At 51.3% G+C, this 18,536-nt stretch overlaps 1 protein-coding gene across 1 annotated transcript in view; it reads left to right on the top strand.

Moving 5' to 3' along the window:
- Positions 1-4,969: 4,969 nt before the first annotated feature.
- The window catches only part of Phf21b (PHD finger protein 21B), a 69,728-nt gene continuing 56,161 nt past the window's right edge, over positions 4,970-18,536 (top strand). The window contains exons 1-2 of the mRNA XM_028788778.1: positions 4,970-5,023; positions 5,879-5,944. Of these exons, the coding sequence (XP_028644611.1) occupies positions 4,970-5,023; positions 5,879-5,944 (120 nt within the window). The remainder of the gene's footprint in view (positions 5,024-5,878; positions 5,945-18,536) is intronic.

The raw sequence follows: 18,536 nt of genomic DNA, 5'->3' as shown, positions 1-18,536 counted from the left end.
GCTGCAGGCCTGGGAGATAGCTCAGTTGAAGGAGTGCTTGTGTGGCACAAAGCCCTGGGTGTGAGCCCTAGCACCACTTGATCTAGGCAGGGCAGAACATTCCTCTAATCTAGTGGTACTCAAGTTGTGTGTTGCAACCCCCTTGGGGGGAATTGAATGATTCTTTCACAGGGTCTCCTTAACACCATTGGAAAACACAGATATTTACATTATAACTGGTAACAGTAGAAAGTTTATTGTTTTGAAGTAGCAACAAAAACAATTTTACGATTGGAAACCACCACAACACGAGGAACCGCATTAAAGGGCTGCAGTGTTAGGAAGGTTGAGAACTGCAGGTCTACTCCCAACACTGGAGAGGACTTCAGAGTTCTCCTCTGATACATAGCCAGTTCCAGGACAGCTGAAACTGTCCCCCACAAAGCAGATGACAAAGATGAAAATGAAGTTGAAAACAAAGAAGAAGGGGAGAGATAGATGTTTTGTGAAGTCATAGAAGACCCTCTTTCGGCTGTGTGGCTAGGTCACCATCAGTCATGGGAGCTTACCTCACATGGCAGTATAGGGCAGGCCCTTGAGTATCTTCCCAAAAGAGCCGCTCTTCTGAAGTGCTGATGGGTAGCTGACTGGACTGGGTACCCATCTGCCATTAGCCACTGGAGAGTCCCAAACATCCTTGGGGATTTGGAGGCAGAGTCTCTGGTTTCTGAATCCTACCTCTTAACATCGTATCATTTTGCAATGGAAACCAGCGTGAAAGGTCTTCAAGAACAGAAGAGCCAGACAACACAGATGTACCGCTCTCAAGGATTTACCCAAAGGAATCAAAGCCATCCAGTGTGATGATTTCAATATGCTTGGTCCGAGGGGTGGCACTATTAGGAGGTGTGGCCTTATTGGAGGAAGTGTGTCACTGTGGGCATGGGCAATGAGACCCTCCTCCTAGGCACTTGGGAGCCAGTCTTCTCCTAGCAGTCTTTAGATAAAGATGTAGAACTCTCAGCTCCTCCTGCACCATGTCTACCTGGATGCTGCCAGGCTCCCACCTTGATGATAATGGACTGAACCTCTGAACCTGTAAGCCATCCCCAATTAAATGTTGTCCTTATAAGAGTTGCCTTGGTCATGGTGTCTGCTCACAGCAGTAAAACCCTAACCTAGACAGCCAGTATAGAGATATCTGACCACCCAAGTCTTCATATCAGCCTAGATATCCTTTGATGGGTGAAGAGATGAGGAAACATGGTACTTATGCACAGTGGAGTTTTATTCTGCCACAAAAATGAGGGGACATAACATTTGCAGTAATGTAGCTGGGCTGGACATCGTAATGTCTATAGAAGTATGACAAGTTACTGAGTGTGGTGTGCTGAGAAGGCCTGGCGAGCCGGGGCTAGCACAGTGTGATAGCTACCCTTTGTCCTTGTCTTCATCTTCTCACGTTGCCTTGGCCCAGCCCCCAGGGTATCTACAGCGCCTTTCCAATGTACTAAGTAGAACTGGCCAGCCACTGTGAGCCGCCTCCAGAGCTTGGCTGGACAGCAGGATTCCTGCTTTGATTACTGACCTGATCCTGAGGCTGTCTACCCTCATTGCCAGCCACACCCTCAGTGCAGGCTCCGTTGAGACTAAGGAGGGTCCTGATGAATGACAGGGGTCATTCAGTCTTATCAGGAAAGGTCAAGGGTCTTAGAAGCTCTAGGCCAGGAGCCAAGGATGACAACCAGATACACACCCTGCTATACATAGGAAGACTAGCAATGTGTGTGGTGGTGGTGGCGGGGGGCTGAAATGAGAGGGGAATGCTCCTGGGAGGGGAGCTGGGCTGTGCGGAGGCTGTGCTATTCAAGCCCTTGGATGGCCACTGGAGCCAGAGTTGCAGGCCAGGGTGTAGCACCTTACCTACAAACAGCCGTTCTTCCACGGCCATGGCATGAACATGGGTTCTGGTGTCTCCACGGTTCCCGTGGATGCTTCCTATGGGCTCAGACATTCAGATACGTGATTCTCCAGTTGACGAGACTATTTGGGTAGGTTTAGGAAATGTGGTCCCACTGGAGGAGGAATGTCACTGGGGACAGGTTTGAAGTGTCAAAGAAACCTTTCCAGTTTCCTGCTCCTGCCTGATGTAAGCCCTCAGTTTCTGCTGCCTCCCTTCTGCCATGGTGGACTTTTATTCATCTGGAACACCAAGTCCCAAATAAATTCTCTAAATTGCCTTTGTCATGGTGTCTTCTCACAGAAAGAGAAAAGTAGCTAATACAGCTCCCCTAGATCAGGCTTGCTGCCAAGGTGGGGCTGGAGACAAGCAGGGCAAGCAATGGATAGCAATCCAGCCCTTCTACTAAGTTAGTCAACATGGTGAGGAGTGGGCAAGGCACTGAGGGGTCTGGAGTATCTGTGTCTAGTGTGATAGATTCCCATCTTGCATAGAAGTGAGGTTAGGAGATGTAGAGAAACTTGTCTGATGCTGTTCAGAGTAGAACTTGGGCTTGAACTCTCAGTACCTCTCATGATGTCAACACTGCTTGGTTTACCTCCAGAGAGGGTGACAGGAGTTTTCTTGTGGAAATTAGGGGAGTGTACCTCAGAAAAGGCATTTGAAGTAGATCTTGAAGAAAAGGATTTGTGAAATGTGGAATGAGGAAAAGAATATTCTAGAGAACACTGATCAGGTGAAGGGAGGGAAGCCTGGTGTTCAGAAGCCTGTAGGAGCTCAGGACAACCTCCATGTTTGCTTACAAGAACACCTGATCCCAGCTGCTCAGGAAGCCGAGGCAGGGGGATCAAAGTCCAGAGGTTTCAAAAGCAGGTGGTAAAGTATTTGCCTAGCATAGGCCAGGACCTGGGTTTGATCCTTGGTTGGTCACTTTGCCTTTCCTGCGCTGTCAGAGAGCTCCCACACCATGGTCTGTGCCATGACCCAGGAAGTAGGTGACATGTTGATCATTACTGAAGCCTGAATCAATAGACAGTGGGCAAAACTACAAATCACGCTGGGCCATCACCATCTGACCAGCACATCTCCTTCGGTGGGCATCTGCTAGAGTCTGTGCTAGCCAAGGACAGCCAGAAAGTCTACCGTGTTGATGAAAGGACCACATGGCCAGGAATATAACCCTGAGTTTTTGCCAAAAGCCAATGACATTTACAGAGATCACAGGAGGGGGCCTCTTGGCCAGCACATGCCCCTCCTGGTCCTCCAAACACCAGTCTTCAACTAGGCTGTTGTCCTCCCCAGCAAAAGACTTGAGCGGAGCTTCCAGTGTGGCTTGTGTAACAGAGGCTTGTCTGGTATTCTCTAGTCCCCGGATCCTCAGTACCCCTAACTACAAAAGGGGGAGAAAAAGAAAGAAAGAAGGAAAAAAGGAGTGGGAGACGTTGTCTTGAATTGACTCTAACCCACAAGTAGGAGGAACCAGTTCAGTCAACCAGTTAGATTGCTTTCACGTCATTTTTGTCAACTGCATAAGACCCTAACAACACTGGTATTCCGGTGTGAGAGAGAAAGAGAAAGAGAAAGAGGAAGAGAGAGAGAGGGAGGGAGGGAGGGAGGGAGGGAGGGAGGGAGGGAGAGAGAGAGAGAGAGAGAGAGAGAGAGAGAGAGAGAGAGAGAGACTAATTTCTCCTGAGGGGGTAAAGGAAATGTGTAGACTGTTGGCATCCATTGAAGCGACATTTCTGTCTGGTGTGCCTGAGTTTTCTTTCCCTTCCTCCCTTCCTCCCTTTCTTGTGACCCACGGAAAGAGTTAGTTATGAGTCGCTATCAATTCATGGTTACTCTGACACTGAGGTCCCCTTTTTCCTTGCTTCTTTGAAACGCACTAGTGTGCTAGCGCCCAGCAGGGCACAAAGCCCCGACATTAATTGATGAGGACAGGAAACTCCGCCGCAGTAATCTCGACTCCGAGACGTTGACCCCGGCCCCGGCACTGGGAATTCGGAAATGTCATCTCCGCAGCTGTAGTTATGATTGCTTTATGTCACACTGACCTGTCGTGTTTACGATTTTAAACAACTGTCTGGAGAAAAAAAAAGTCTAGTGACATCTGTTGAGAGTTTAATTGTGAGTGTAAAAAAGCATTAAAGGACTAGTCAAGAGATCAGTTTTCATACTGTTTAAATACCACAGCGGCCATTAGGCGCTGGGACTCCGACGACAGGACTGATTTAGTTTCCGAGTCACAGCGCTAGGAGCTGCGGGAGAGGACCGGGTGATTTAAATAAAACCGGAGAGCGAGGCGAGAAGGGGAAGCGGAGGAGGGAGGAGGTGCAAGAAGCAGGAGGGTGGCATCTCAGTTTGCTGCGGGAAGTGTCGCTCCGGGAGTGGGACTGTGAAAGCATTCCCGGCTCTCCGTGCTCTCGGCTGCGCACCGAGGAGATCGCTCGGGCGCTAGCTTCTGAGAGCAGCGACTTTGCGCTCCGTTCAGCCGCCACTTTTGTTCCCGGAGCCGGGTCGCTGGGACGAACTCAATGCGCACGCGCGGGCGGGGCGGGGCGGGGCTGGCGGCGGGTTCCCGGCACCGCCCCCTGCCGCCCCGGCCCGCTCCATCCGGGCACTGCCGAATTAGCATCGTGCCGAGGCACAACTTTGCCGCGGCCCCAGCGAGATCCAGGCGCGCGCGCCGGAGGAAATATAGTCCCTGCCGGCGGTCAGCTGGCGCGGGTGGCGGCAGGGCGCGCGCTGGGGGGCTGCGCGGGGCTCCCGGCGCCGGGGGGCCATGCGCCGGGCGGCGCAGGCAGCCCGGGCACCCGGCGCAACTTAGCGGCAGCCGGAAGAGTTGGGCGCCAGCTCGCCTTTCTTCCCTCTCGTCAACCTCCTTTCCTATCGGCGCTGCAGGAGGAGACTCGTGTCTCTCAGTGTCCCGGACGCCGGATCCGAGCTCTCCCGGTCTGGTTCCCGCCGAGCCGCACAACTTCCTGCGAGCTCCGGCCAAAGTGAGCGCAAAGTGCTGCCCAAGTTACCGCGATGGAGCTGCAGAGCCGGTCCGAGGCGCTCGCGGTGGAACTAGCGCGCCACCAGGTAGGTGGTCCCGGAACCTGGGCCCATGAGTAGTTGTGGCTTGGGGAGTGGAGGCTGGAGGGACTCAAGCTCCATCTCTAACTCTTGGTCTCAGGGGTGCTGGAAGCAGGCCCCTTCCTGGAGCATGTCCCAGGGCGGAGATGGAACCCTTAGGTCTCCTTCTCCTCCTCGCTCCCGTGCGATCCAGCACTGTTTGCAGATCCAGGGCTCGTGGGACCCCAGCGTGGCACCTTCTCTGCCGCTGCCCCGTTTGCACAACTCGGGCACCCGGAAAGGGGACCCTCCTAGAGCTGCCCAGGGAACAGGGTGCATGGACAGGCCAGTTCCTAGCCTCCTGCTCCGGCCCAGCCCGGCACCGACCCCTCACTGTTAGCAAAAGTAGTTTGGCGATTGTGACTCGGGCGAGAGGCGGCCGGTGCCCGAGCGGTATTGCGGCGTGCGCGTGTGTGTGTTGGGGAGATTAGGACGCGACTTGAATATTTATGAGCTTTGCTCGACACGGACTCGTCGTGTTTACTTGGCTCTTTGTTCGTCCCCCCTCCCCCGGCACACACTCTTACACTCACTCGCACCCGCACCCCGGCCTGCAAACTTGCACGGCTCGGGGCGCGCCGCCGGGTGGCCTCGGCCCCCGCCCCGCCCCGGGAGCTGCCCCAATGAGGCGGCAGCCACAGGTAAGCTGCTCCGCGCGACATTGCACGGTGGCCCGTGTGAGGGAAGCGGCCCCGGAAAGTTGGGGCGCGCTGCGGTTGGCCTGGCCCGCCAGGCATTGGGTGGTGGAGATGCGGGGCTCCGGGCTCGCCTGCTCGTCCCCCGGGGCGGCCAGGCTGAGCCCACTCCTCTGTGTCTCCGTAGAACGGCGACCTCAAGAAGCAGCTCCACGAAAGGCAGCCACGGATCGCAGCGCTCAGCGACAAACAAGTAAGGAGGGGGCCTATCCCCCACAGGGGACCCGGGTCTAGGGAGGGTCGCCGGGCACTTTGGCAGCACCCTAAAAAGTGCCTTTGCGGTCGCCGCACGCTCCGACTCCCGTGGGGTTATGGCTATAGTCCTCAAAGTTGCCGTCTTCCCTTTCTTGATAGAAAGAGCTGATTTGTGGTGGCTGAGGGGAGCGCGAGGCTCCGGCGGCCGGCCAAAGATCTGCGCCGTACCTCCGAGGCGCCGGCTGCCCGGCGTCCATCTTGAGCGGTGGACATGTTTTGGGAACGTGGACATTCCCCGGCCTCGGCATCCCCTGATCCCTGCTGCGGTGGGAGGGGGACACAAGAGGGCGGCAATTCGGGCCTGCACCCCAAACTCCTTGGAAGCCATTTCCGCGTGGCACTGCCGACCGGGTTTGGTGATCTTTCTCCTAGCCGGCCCCTTCCCGGCCATCCCGCCGGCCTCACTTTTTATTCTCGGAACCTGACGCCAGCTCCCGGGGAACAAAAGAAAGGCGCCCCCGGGACCCCCCAGTTCTGCCCTAACTTGAGTGTTTATGCCTGGAAGGGGATGTGGGGACCCGCGAGGAGCTCCAGCCATGGGGGTTGCGCGACCGCCGCCCCCACGGTGAAGAAAAGTTGTCCATTGTGAGTTAGTTGCGCTGAGCTCAGCGCTCCGGGTTTCAGCACCACGAACAGATGCCGCCGCCGGAGCCCGGCCGGCTGCGCGCCCCCGAGCCCCTCCCCCTCTGCGCGCGCCCCCGCCCCTGCGCGCCGCCGGCCGAGAACTTTGAGCTGTACAGCCAATGGTGCACCCGGGTCTCCGAGGCGGCGGGCGGGGGCGCGCCCCTCCCTCCCCCCCACCCCCCCGCGCGCCGCCGGGGCCCAGGCATAGCTCTCGCTTCCTTCGGAATGTCGCCGCCCGCCCCGGACTAGGGAAGCCGGAGGACCACCCCCCCGCCCCCCCCCCGTCCGGCCGACTTTCCTCCCCCAGCTCACAGGGTTCCCCCTCCCCAGCGGCTAGGAGTTCGCAGTTGCTCGGGAGGATGCTTCGGCTCGCAGGCCGGTGCTCCAGGCCGAGTCTTTAAAGTTGCAAAGTGGTGGGAGGGGGCGCGCAAGAGCAGAGGGGACGCCGAGCTGGACCGTAGGCTGGGGAGTCAGGAGCCCGCCCCGCACCCCAACCCCGGGGCTGCGCGCCCCCGTACGCGAGTGGAAGCTTCCATTCCCGCCGGAGGGGGGCCTGCGCGCGGCCCCGGCGAAGTCGGGGAGTTCGCGGGGGGAGGGGACCCAGGCCCGGCATTACCATTTTGATTGCTTCGATGCCATTTTTGGAGGGGGAGGGGTTGGAAGACCCTTTTCCGCAGAGCACAAAGATGTTTAATCACTATGTAGAATCAAACCAGATACTTAAAAAAACAAAAATCTAACAAATCTGGAACAGTGGAATAGCCTGGGTAAAACGCGAAGTTGTGGAGTCTTAGGCTCGGAGTGGAAGATTTAAAAGGGAAAAACCAGTGCTAGGTGCCTCTCTTTGCAACAATGTCTCTTTATGTGTGCGCTTCGTGCCAGTAGTTTCACTATCTGGAGTAGGTCTTTCCGAGCTTATGTGCGATCGTTTCTTCTGGATTGTGGCAACTATTTCAGGGCTTTAAATTTTTTATGATAGTAAATGAGAAGCTATTTATTATGCCGTATGCCGGAATTTAGATAAGGCTACAAAGGAAATCTTTGAAAATCCTGTTTGAAGGTAGAGGCCGCCGCTGAGGGGGAAGGAGCCCTCCTACCCCCAGGATGCCTTTGCCTTCAAATTTGAACTCGGGAGTATTGCCTGCAAAGGAACAGTGCCTCCATCTTTTTGTGTGAGTGCTTTAAAAGAAAGAAAGGAAGCCAGAAAACTTTTGTTCTCTGGCCTTTTAAAAAGGTTTCTCGTTTAGATGCCTAAAAATAACGTTTGGTAGGCAGCCAGGGTTTGGCCTGGCCATCGGAACTTGTGTTTGTGAAGGCAAGTCTGCTTTTCTGTTTTTCTTTGTGGCCTTTATGTAACAAGGGCTCATAAAAGAGGGAGAGGAGGGGGCCCGAGGCCGGGTTCAGCATGCTAATAGAGTTGCCTCTCCCATGCTGGCAGCTACGGCTCTCAGAGTTCACCTATGCTATGAGCTGGTGGTTTAAATCTCTGTGCTTCCTGGGGGACTTACATGGTGATTGGCAGTTTGGCTGGGGCAGGGTGGATTTACAAAGTCAGAGGCGACTCAATTTTGCATGGATATCCCAAAATTTGCCCCAGAGAAGTTAGTTGCAGTTCAGGACTGAAGGCAAAAATTTTATAAGTCTGGTGTAGTGTAGTGAATATTTTAATTCAAGGAAGAACTTAAAGGTACAATCTCTCTATAGAGTTATTTGGGGAAAATCATAGCCTTTCCACCCCTGGAGATGTTTTCCTGTGTTGCCTCTTGGAATATGAAGTAAAAAGGTTAAGTTTCAATTAAAAGTTCACAGGCAAGTGATGAAACTATATCTAGAGGACAGCTGGCCTGTTAACTTCCTCTGTTAGATACACAGTAGCAGTAAGGTAACTCGGAAACTGTACAGTTAGCTTCCTCTGTTAGATACACAGTAGCAGTAAGGTAACTCTGAAACTATACAGTTTGTTTGCTTCTTCTGTTAGATACACAATAGCAATAAGGTAACTCTGAAACTGTACAGTTAGTTAACTTCCTCTGTTAGATACACAATAGCAGTAAGGTAACTCTGAAACTATACAGTTTGTTAACTTCCTCTGTTAGATACACAGTAACAGTAGGGTAACTCCAACAGACAGTGCCCTATCTGCAATTGCTCTTGGCACTGGGATATTTTGTTTTACTTTCCAGTTACTTTGAGAAATAGAGAAGGTATTGAGAGGACTCTTCAAAGTGGCTTGGTCAGAGGAAGAGGGAGAAATTCTGTGTACAGTTTTCCTCCCATCATTGGGGGAGTCTTGTGGTTGAATACACGTTCCTGTTACATACCTTGTGTTTTGCAAGGGGAGTTCATATCCCCCTCCCCACCAAAAGAAGGGAGGTGTGAAGGTGGGATAGTGACCCCAAATAACAGGCAGCCTGCCGGGCAGGCTTTGGACCTGGGGTAGGACAGACTTAAGCCATGCTGTGTGAAGCCTCTATTAGCTGCCTCAGTGGTTTTACTCTGAGAATTTGCAACACATGCTGAGATGCAGTAACATTTTAATCTCCATTGTCAAGCAAGAAGCACTTTATGTAAGTAATAGGCGAGTCATAAATGCTGGAACCTCTTCCCCCTCCTTTGCAGTTCTGCACAGCCTTTAAAGCCCATTAGGGCTTCACCTGCGATCTAGAGTGAGCCTGTCTGAACTGCTGCCGCAGCTCTTGTGACATGGCTGGGGAGAACCTGAAGGTGAGCTTGGAGTCTGGGACACTACGTGATTGATCTATCGATTTTATGGACTCTAGATTCTGAGGGGCCATCCCCAAGTGTGGCGATAAAAATCTGTCTTTTTTGAAAAGGATTATGTATTGGGTGCTCATGGGCCCTGAATCATGTCTTCAGTATGATTCATTCTCTAGGTCAGACACCAGAGAGCTTCACACTGGAATCTGTGTGCTGGTTTATCCCAAGTGCACCTGCCCCCAAGACTGTCTGCTGAAAGGTTCTTTTGTTTGCTGAGCTTTTTGCTCTAGAAAAGTAAACTTCAGTCTTCTTCCCAAGCAAGAGTGAGGGTGTGTGCTGAAACAGAATGGTTAAAGAGAAGATACCGGTGAGAAAGGCTCTGTGTTTTATTTTACAAGAAACTGCTTGGGGCAAATGCTTGGACCCATGCTTCTACCTGAGCCCTCGAGTGAGTGGGACATGAACCACTTTCTCCCACTCTCCACCACCCTGGACCTGTTCAGTGCTGTCCTCTCCTGCAAGATTTCAAGAGCCCTTTCTGCTTGTGTGTCTTGGGGACACAAGTCCCTCATCCCAATCACCCATAAGAAGTTTGACGATTTTCCTACATCACAGGCCCCAGGACATGGTTACCATCCATTTGAGAGCATTCATCACCTGGAAGCTAGGTTCTGCCTTCTCCCTGGCCCTGGACCACTTGTGCTTTCTGTCTGCAGGGTTGTGTGTTTCGGGACTTCATGCAAAGCTGTAACTATGCATGCTTTGTATTTGAATAACCTGTGAGGGAAGATGGTACACTTTGCTTAACTGTTCACCTGTTGATGGACATGTGAATGTGTTCTACCTTTTAGCCGGAATCTGTCCAGCCCTTCCTATTATGTTATTCATCATACTGACTTACATAACTTGGGCTATGGTCAGTGGTCTGTTGTTGCTCCTGAATGGAACCCTAGGGTGCCCCCTGCTGTTCATCCCCTGATGGGGTTGTTCGCTTCCTCCAACTTTTGCACTTAGCAGAAGTCATTTTGGTTGCTTCTTAGCAATTTTCTTATACCCCAAGCACATCTCTACCTTTGAGGAGGGCTGGATGGCCGCTGTCTTCATCTTTCATGGTTTTCTTTGTTAGGTTGTAAGCTCCTCCATATGGAGGGAGCGTTTTCCTAGGTTTGTTCTCAGGGTAGGGAGGAAATACGGATTTGCATTGAAGAGCTGATGCTTCCAGGGTGAACAGACACTGAATGGTAGATTTAAAAAGTATGTCTTAGAAATGAGTGTGCTGAGAAAAGAGGGAGACCCAACTCCCTGGAAACCGGACAGGGTCGGGTATGGATGGCTGAGTTTCTAGGAACTTCGGGGAAGATGATGTAGGGTCATGCTGTGAATTTAAAGCTGGGCGACTTGGCTGTGTCCTCAGAACTCAGATGTGGCCAGGTGGGCCTGGTGGCCTAAGTAAACCTTGCAAGTAAGAGGTAGGGTTGCTGGTAGGCTTCCTGGCAGTTAAACCCCAGGGAGGAGTGGAGTTACAGGTGGTTGTGAGCTGCTCAACATGGGGCTGAAATCTGAGCCTAGGGCTTTGGAAGATAAGCAAGTGCTCTTAATTGCTGAGCCAGCTCTTCAGCCCCCACAGCACTCCGAGTGTTGTGTGTGTATGATACATGTGTGCAAATGCCGGTTGAACCCAGATGGAGACATGAGATAACCTGAAGCCTGAGTTACGGGGAATGTGGGTGCCTAGATGTCTTTTCCTAGAGGACCCAGGTCCTCGGGAAGAGCAGCAAACACTCCTAACTGCTGAACCAGCTTTCCAGCCCCATGGATCTTGGAGACCAGGAAAATAACTGTCATTCTCATACTCCAAAGTGGCATTTCAGGGATAAAGGAGAATTTCCACTTTTAATATTTTTTGAGGTAAGATCTAACTATATAGCCCTGGCTGACCTCAAACTTTCAACCTCCCTGAACCTCCCCTCCCCCTCCCTGGGCCTTTTAAAAGTCACCTTTTAGGTCTTAGTTCCTCATCCTGCCTTGGAGATCCTACCAGTATGAGTGAGTCCTGGGGCATGCTCAGCTGCTTGTCCTGTATGGATATATGTACACAGACAGACAGACAGACAGACAGACACACTGTGTAGATAAATGCCTTTCTCTGACACAGTGAACGTGTTTGTTCTTATTCCTCATGGGTCTCTGCTGGAAACACTTCGGTTAATCAATCCCACAGGTGTGTAAAGGGCCCTGCCCAGTGCTGGGGGGGTTGTGGAGGACTTCTGTGTGGTCTCTACTGATGAACGTTCTCCTACGGCTGGGAAGGTGGGCGTGTCTACCCGTTCCTCAAGGCATAGTGAAGTTTTGACTCAAGACACTTAGTCTTTGGCAGCTGAAGAAGCAGTAAGCACTTTCTGGGTTGAAGAGCAGCTCCTAGGTGGTAAATTTGCACTGACAGAGAAAGTGGAGACAGTGCAGGTATGTGCACATGGCCTTGTGGTACTGCCTGTGCCTAAAGAGGCTGTCACAGTGTGATGGTTTGTATATGCTTGGCCCAGGGAGTGGCACTATTATGAGGCGTGGCCTTGTTGAAGTAGGTGTGTCACTGTGGGCACGGACTTAAGACCCTCATCCTAGCTGCCTGGAAGTCAGTCTTCCACTAGCAGCCTTCAGATGAAGATGTAGAACTCTCAGCTCCTCCTGCACCATGCCTGCCTGGATGCTGCCATGTTCCCGCCTTGATAATAATGGACTGAACCTCTGAACCTGTAAGCCAGCCCCAATTAAGTGTTGTCCTTACAAGAGTTGCCTTGGTCATGGTGTCTGTTCACAGCAGTAAAACCCTAACTAAGACACACAGGGACTCTCAGCAAACACCTTCCTACCACCTGATTCCCAGGGTGTTTGGGTCTTGGGTCAGGCTGGGCTGGCCAGTCTTCTCCACTGAACAGATAAGAGAAGGGAAACTTCCTAAGGTCAGATGATAAGGTCTCTCAGCGAGTGGAATCATCGGTTCTGTTTGCCTGTGGCATCAGTGTGCTCTCTGGGGAGATGTTCAACATTGTTGGGTATGACAAGATGTTCAGAACCTTACCTCAATCCCCAAACCCTCAGGTGCCAGGACCTGCTCTGGCCAGGCCACCTTGGGTAAGCCATTCTGCCCGTTTGCATTTGTTTGCCTTCTGTAATGTGGGCAGGGATGAGACACCCTGGCCCAACAATGCTTTCTGGAGGAAAGGAGACAGTGGTTGGGAAAGTTTCATGGAAGCCCCAAAGTCAAGGGAAACTTTGAGTGAGTGGCATTACTGCTTTTAGATTTGTGCTTGGACAAGCCTCCTGAACAAACCCAAGACTCCAAGCCAGTCTGCAGACTGCTCAGGAAGTGTACTGTAGCCATTTCTGTGGGAGATGTCATGCACCCCCCACCCCCCGGACCAGTTGATACCAGTGACTGCTGATGGTGGCATCCTTTTCAACTGGTCCAGAGAGTTCACTTTGATATTTTGCCTCTCAAAGCTCCTGCTGTCAGAACTGCACACTTGATTTCAATTAAGCCTGAATTTTTTCAATGAGATGACGCTGATAATAACTTTGGTAATCCCATGATGCCTCATTAGAGCTCCTGGCTATGAGGTGTGCCCTGTGGTGGAGCAGGTTCTCTGTCTGATGCCTTTGTCTCTTTGGGAACAGAATTGTGGGCTCTCTGTCTTTTTATTTCACTTGTGTGTGTGAGCTGGTGTTCTGCTTGAAAGTGTTAGCACTGGTTCTCAGGTCCGGTCCTTGGCAGTGGAGGCTCGTGTCACCTCTGGGGAGGGCTCCAGAGGCCTCCTACGGTGTGTGCTGGCCCATCTGGCTCTCCCCTACAGAGAGACCTCTCAGAAGGCTCTCACTTGCCTTTAAGAGGCCGGTAACAAAGGTCTGTGTCAGGTTTTCAAACTGAGCAGACCCGAACTGTAAGTCATCTCCAGCCTTGGAGTCCTGGTCTTTCTCGGTTAGTGTTCCTCACTTTGGAGGCTTGTGTCCCTTAACAAGAAAGGGGGAAAGCAACAACTTGCTGCCAGATAAGACCGTAGAATGCAGGACAAGTGGTTCATAAAGTCATTTTACAGAGACAAGAGATGATTAAATGAGATGTTACAGGAGCTCTGGAACTTGGCATCTTTATTTTTACCGGCATTGCGGATCTACACCTTGCCTTTGGACCCCTGCATCTCAGAGCCCTCTTCCACTCCCATTACTCCTCCCTCAGCCCTTACATGGTCCTCTGAGGAAGGACTGCTGATAATTTTAGTTTTATTCAGGAGCAGGGTAAAGCACGAGGGTGGGGTGAGTGGAATGTACAGGTCACACAGTAAGTGGAGATGCTCTGAGTGTTGGCTTCTGGCTGCATGGGGTGTTAGATGGTAGTGTGTGTGTGGTATATGTGTGTGTGTGTGTGTGTGTGTATATATATGTGTGCGTGTGAATGTGTGTGGATGTGTGTGTATATATATATGTATGTATGTGTGTGTATGTGTGTGTTTATATATGTGTGTGTGTGTATATATATATGTGTGTGTGTGAATGTGTGTGTATGTGTGTATATATGTGTGTGTATATATATATGTGTGTGTGTGTGTGTGTGTGTGTGCGTGCAGGTGTGTGTTGAGCCTGCAGACAAATTTAGGTCAGAGCAAATGGAGATCATGGATTGGGCACAGTTTCCCACCAGTCAGAGACTATTCTGGTGGTCATGGTGGGACTTTTCCACAGATATAGAAAGTCCTAAAACTTTCAAGGAGTGTGGGCAGATTCTCTCCCTGTTCTGTCTCCCTGTTCTGCCTAGTCCCAGATTGAGAACATGTGGTGGGTCAGGTCAGGTCAGGTCAGGAGGCCCAGTGAATGGGACTAGAGTGGACAGACCCTGGACCTATTGATAAGCCAGCCTGCTACCAACCCCCAACGTCGTGTTTGTGTGACCCTGGCCTGAACCTTTCTTTGTAGTGCTTGGGTTTTTCTTTTTGATGACGGCTGACATTCTGTTCTGCTTTAAGGTGAATGAATCTTTCTAATTTTGAAATAGCCTCTATTCTCTAACAGGACAAATGTACTTCCTTAAGAGTGTTTTCCTTGTGGGTGTCGTTGTGGGGTAGTGTCTCCAATGTGGGAGAAGCTGCTGCCACAGCTTCTGTTTGGCAGCTTCTTTCTGGTTCCTTCTGATGGCCAATAACGGGCGTCCCTGGCTCTCAGCTGAGCTGCACTTTTGGGGGACGGGGCTTGGCCTTGTCCTCCTTATGACAAGGAAATGATGTATTCACAGGGATTTTTTTTCTAGGGTGGGGGCATCAAGGAAGAAGTCAAACCCTCAGTCTGAAGAAGCAGTTGGTTTTGGTCCTAAGGTAGGGGTCTCAACAATGTGTGAGGGCTAGTGTCCTATGTGCTGGGCCTGATACCTCGCCTGCAGCAGGGCAGTTGAATGGAAGGGCTATTCTCACTGTGGCTTTATTAACATAATTGCAAGGGACAGAAAGCTTTAGAATGCAGAGACAGATATGTTTTTTGGGTGGGACAGAAACTTCAGAGTCACTTTTTCTTTTCTTTCTTTCTTTTTGTTTTTTGTTTATTTGTTTTTGGTTTTTGTTTTTTTTTGTTTTTTTTTGTTTTGTTTTGGTTTTTTTTTTGAGACAAAGCCTTACTATGTAGCTCTGGCTCACAAGGAACTCATGTGCAGACCTTGAACTAGAGATCTTCCTGCCTCTGCCTCTGGAGCGCTGGGGATTAAAGGTGTGTGCCGCTATACCCTGCTGGCAACTGAGAGATGCTCTAAGTCTTAATACTCCTGTGAACACAGCTGGAATTGAGCGCTAGACTTGAGAGTTGGTAGATGAGGATGTCTCTCAGCATCTCCTAGAACTGGCATAACAGTGGGTTATAGTCGAATATATCGAAGTGAAAACCAAGGGGATATATTGGAGGACACATCCTCTCACAGAGGAGAAAGTGAGTAGAACGGGCTTGGGGACCGTGTCTAGTGACCAGAACTATCTGGAAGGTTTAGTCTTCACCCACCATGCTGTAACCAAAGGGAAGAGAGTCCTATAATTATTTCTCTTAGAAGCTGCCCCTCCCAGGGACTGCTGCTTTCAGATAGTGGGTCCTGCATGGGATGTCCTTGTGTTCTGACAACAGGATCACCCACCAAGAAGTAGTCCCTAGGTGATGCTCTTATGACTCTAAAGTGATTCTTAGGTGCCTGGTGGCAGTGGAGTTCCAGGCTGTACAAGTAAGGAGTGGGCAGCGTGGGCAGAGCCCCTGTGCTCTGGTCTAGAGATGTGTGTGAAGCCTGTTGGCTTAGATTAGTTGCAAGGCTCTAGATGAAGGTTGGTTGCCTTAGCTTCACTGTCCCTGCTTGTCGCCCAGCCCGTGAACTTCCTTATTGCATTTGGAGTCTACGTTTGGGGATGGAGGTCTACGGTGGGCTCGTGAGGGAAGTAAGCCCCCTAAATGAGGTGCTAGGCGTCAGTAACTAGTGAGACCACTGGGGGACATAATGCCTGCTCTCTGATCCCTTAATGGATGTAACAGAGTCTTAGATGGCGGTGGTGGAGCTGAGGTGGCTTTGCCTACAGGTACCAGCAAACTGTCACTGAGACAAGCTGCAGGAAGCCTTCTGACCCCAGGAAAGGGAAAGGGCAGAGATGGAATAGAGAAGTAGGAAGAGAGGAAGGGGTGATCTCATGCCATTCAGACAGACAATCTACATTTATAAACAAACATCAGAGTCATTAGAGTACACATCAGAGAGCCCGGTCCAGAACTGTGAGATACAGCTCACCAAGAGGGATTGATCCCAGCAATCGGTGGAGTGTTGCATACCTAGATTTAATGACAATGCTTGGAGGTGACACGCGTGCCGGAGTAGGCTGCTAGGTGGGAGTTCCATCTGCTCATGCTGCACACACATACACACACACACACACACACATACACACATACACACACACACACACACACACACACACACACACACACACACACACTAGTCTGTCCTGGCTAAGAAAGAAAAGGACATGTAGACACTGGTGCGGTCGTCGGTCATGGCGAGGTTGTCATAGCTGCAGGCATAATGGCTAATGTGAAAACCTTGAAAGATGTGCAGAGGGCCACCCGTAGCTGGTTTCTTAAAGCCAAGGCTGGGACTCCCATGTGGCCCAGAATGTTGAGCACTGGGGACTGGAAGGACAGTGAGGTGACAGAGCTCTCCATATCTATGCCCTTCCATTTTTTTTCTGGTGTGTCCCTTTGTCACCTTTGTGAGTGTATATGTCCATGGGCACATGCTCATCGAGGAAGGCTACAGTAGCCATGGCACCTGAACAACTATGACATTTAGCGTGTGTAGGACAGTACTGGGTCAACATGGTGCCAGGACAAGGACAGGTAGTGCTGTCAACCTCAGGCAGGTGATTGTCAAACACAGTAAGTGACATACGGTGATCATGGGGTGACAGATACTCTGGCCAAGTAGAGCAGGGCTAGAATATGGGGTACATGATGTGGGCAGGCCAGAGGTTGTCACCAAGAAGATGACATTGGAACTGAGGCCTGCATTGGTTGTCATGACAGGCCATTCTCTCACACTCTCTGGGCAGAGGAGTCACTTACCTGCTTAAGGATGGTTCTAGTGTTTGCATCAGGGACCTGTGTGGCCAGAGGACAAGAGAGTATGGAGAAGAGAGCTGAGGCGGGGTTGGTTGTCTCACCGCTGTACTAACCCCCTCTCCCATTTAAATCAGCTTCTGGGCCTGTATGCTAGGCTCAGTTTTGCTGGGGTCAGGGTTGGCACTATGTAAAGAAGAGCTTCTGGAGGACTTGTGCTGCCAAGCCACCACTCACTCCACCTAATGGAGAAGAGGCCATGACTGCTAACCCAGGCCAAGGCCTGGTGCTGCTTCCTAACATGGAGATTCTGGGTTCAGAAATGCTAATTACTTCAAGGTTCTCTGATGGCCCAGTGGCCGCTGCACAAGAGTTCAGATAAGAGGGTATACCTCTCAGCATGGTCCTGTGGGCCTGAGACCTGGCCTAACATACCATGCTCTGTGAGTACGTAGCAAAGCCTCCTGATATGTGGATCAGTGCAGAAGATGCAGGCTTCCAAACACTCCTGGCCAGAAGCAACATCCCTGAGAGCTGACTGTTGTGCTCCTCCTTCATCCAGAGCAGGCTCAGGCAGCCACTTGCTCTCTCAGACAAGGTCTGGTTTCTTCCTCTGGGTCAACCTTTTGATAGCTCCGCTGGGCTGGCTGACAGCCTTGAAGTGGCTTCCCTCCCTCAACTCTTGTCCTCTGCCAGTATCACATGGTGGCTACTTCAGAGACCATAAGGGCTGACCCGCTGAGACTCTGCAGCTGTGAGACTCTTAAGACATTGAGAGGCTGTGAGGTGACTGAGCTTCCCAGATGTAACTATTCTGTTGTCCTGGTATGAGATTCCACGAGGTGAACACAGCTGAACATAGCATCACCGGAGAAATTGTATAACCACAGAGCCATTGAGGTTCCTCAAGGGTGTCTGCCATTGAGATCAGTGAGTGAGGCCCTTAAAGTCAAAAAGGCCTGCAGCTCAACCCCAACACTGCGGCCCAGGTCAGCATAGCCAAGTTATTTTATTAATGCATTCTGCTGAGTGGACGTGAATGGACGGCGTGGCCTCTTCTACTGTGGATCTAATTATAAACACAGGGGACCACACCAAATAAGCCGCCTTGGAAGGAGGAAGAGTCTGACAGCCAGGGTTAAAGCGGCCTTTAATGAACTTCCTTGGTACTTGTATCTTAGCAACACATTTTATTACATCCCAGTGCGGCTGGACTTGCGTAGTAATTTATCCTCCCACCCCTTCATGCCCCAGCCCTGGTGACTCAGGAGAAGAATGTGTGTGTACCCCTTCCATGCTTTCCCAGGGCTGTTTGCCTCTTTTAAGCTTTGTTTAATCAATAGAAAAGACAAGCATGCTATTCCAGTCCCGGGACTCTCTGGCCTGGGGTTGCTGCAGAGGGACGGTGTCCCAGGCTTTTGAGGTGTGCAGACTATGCCCAGCTAAGGCCCCACAAGTGGTGCCCACTGCCTTGTGGATTCTCTTGTGCTCCCCAGGCTGGAGTTATTTTTCATCTGCGATTCAGTCTTGCGATCACACTAATTTGGAGATCCAGTGGAAGTGAG

The sequence above is a fragment of the Grammomys surdaster genome, unplaced genomic scaffold (assembly GCF_004785775.1).
Source record: "Grammomys surdaster isolate TR1022 unplaced genomic scaffold, NIH_TR_1.0 125767, whole genome shotgun sequence".
NCBI classification, from domain to species: domain Eukaryota; kingdom Metazoa; phylum Chordata; class Mammalia; order Rodentia; family Muridae; genus Grammomys; species Grammomys surdaster.
The sequence above is the reverse complement of the archived record's forward strand: the minus strand, read 5'-3'. Positions and strand labels throughout refer to the sequence as shown.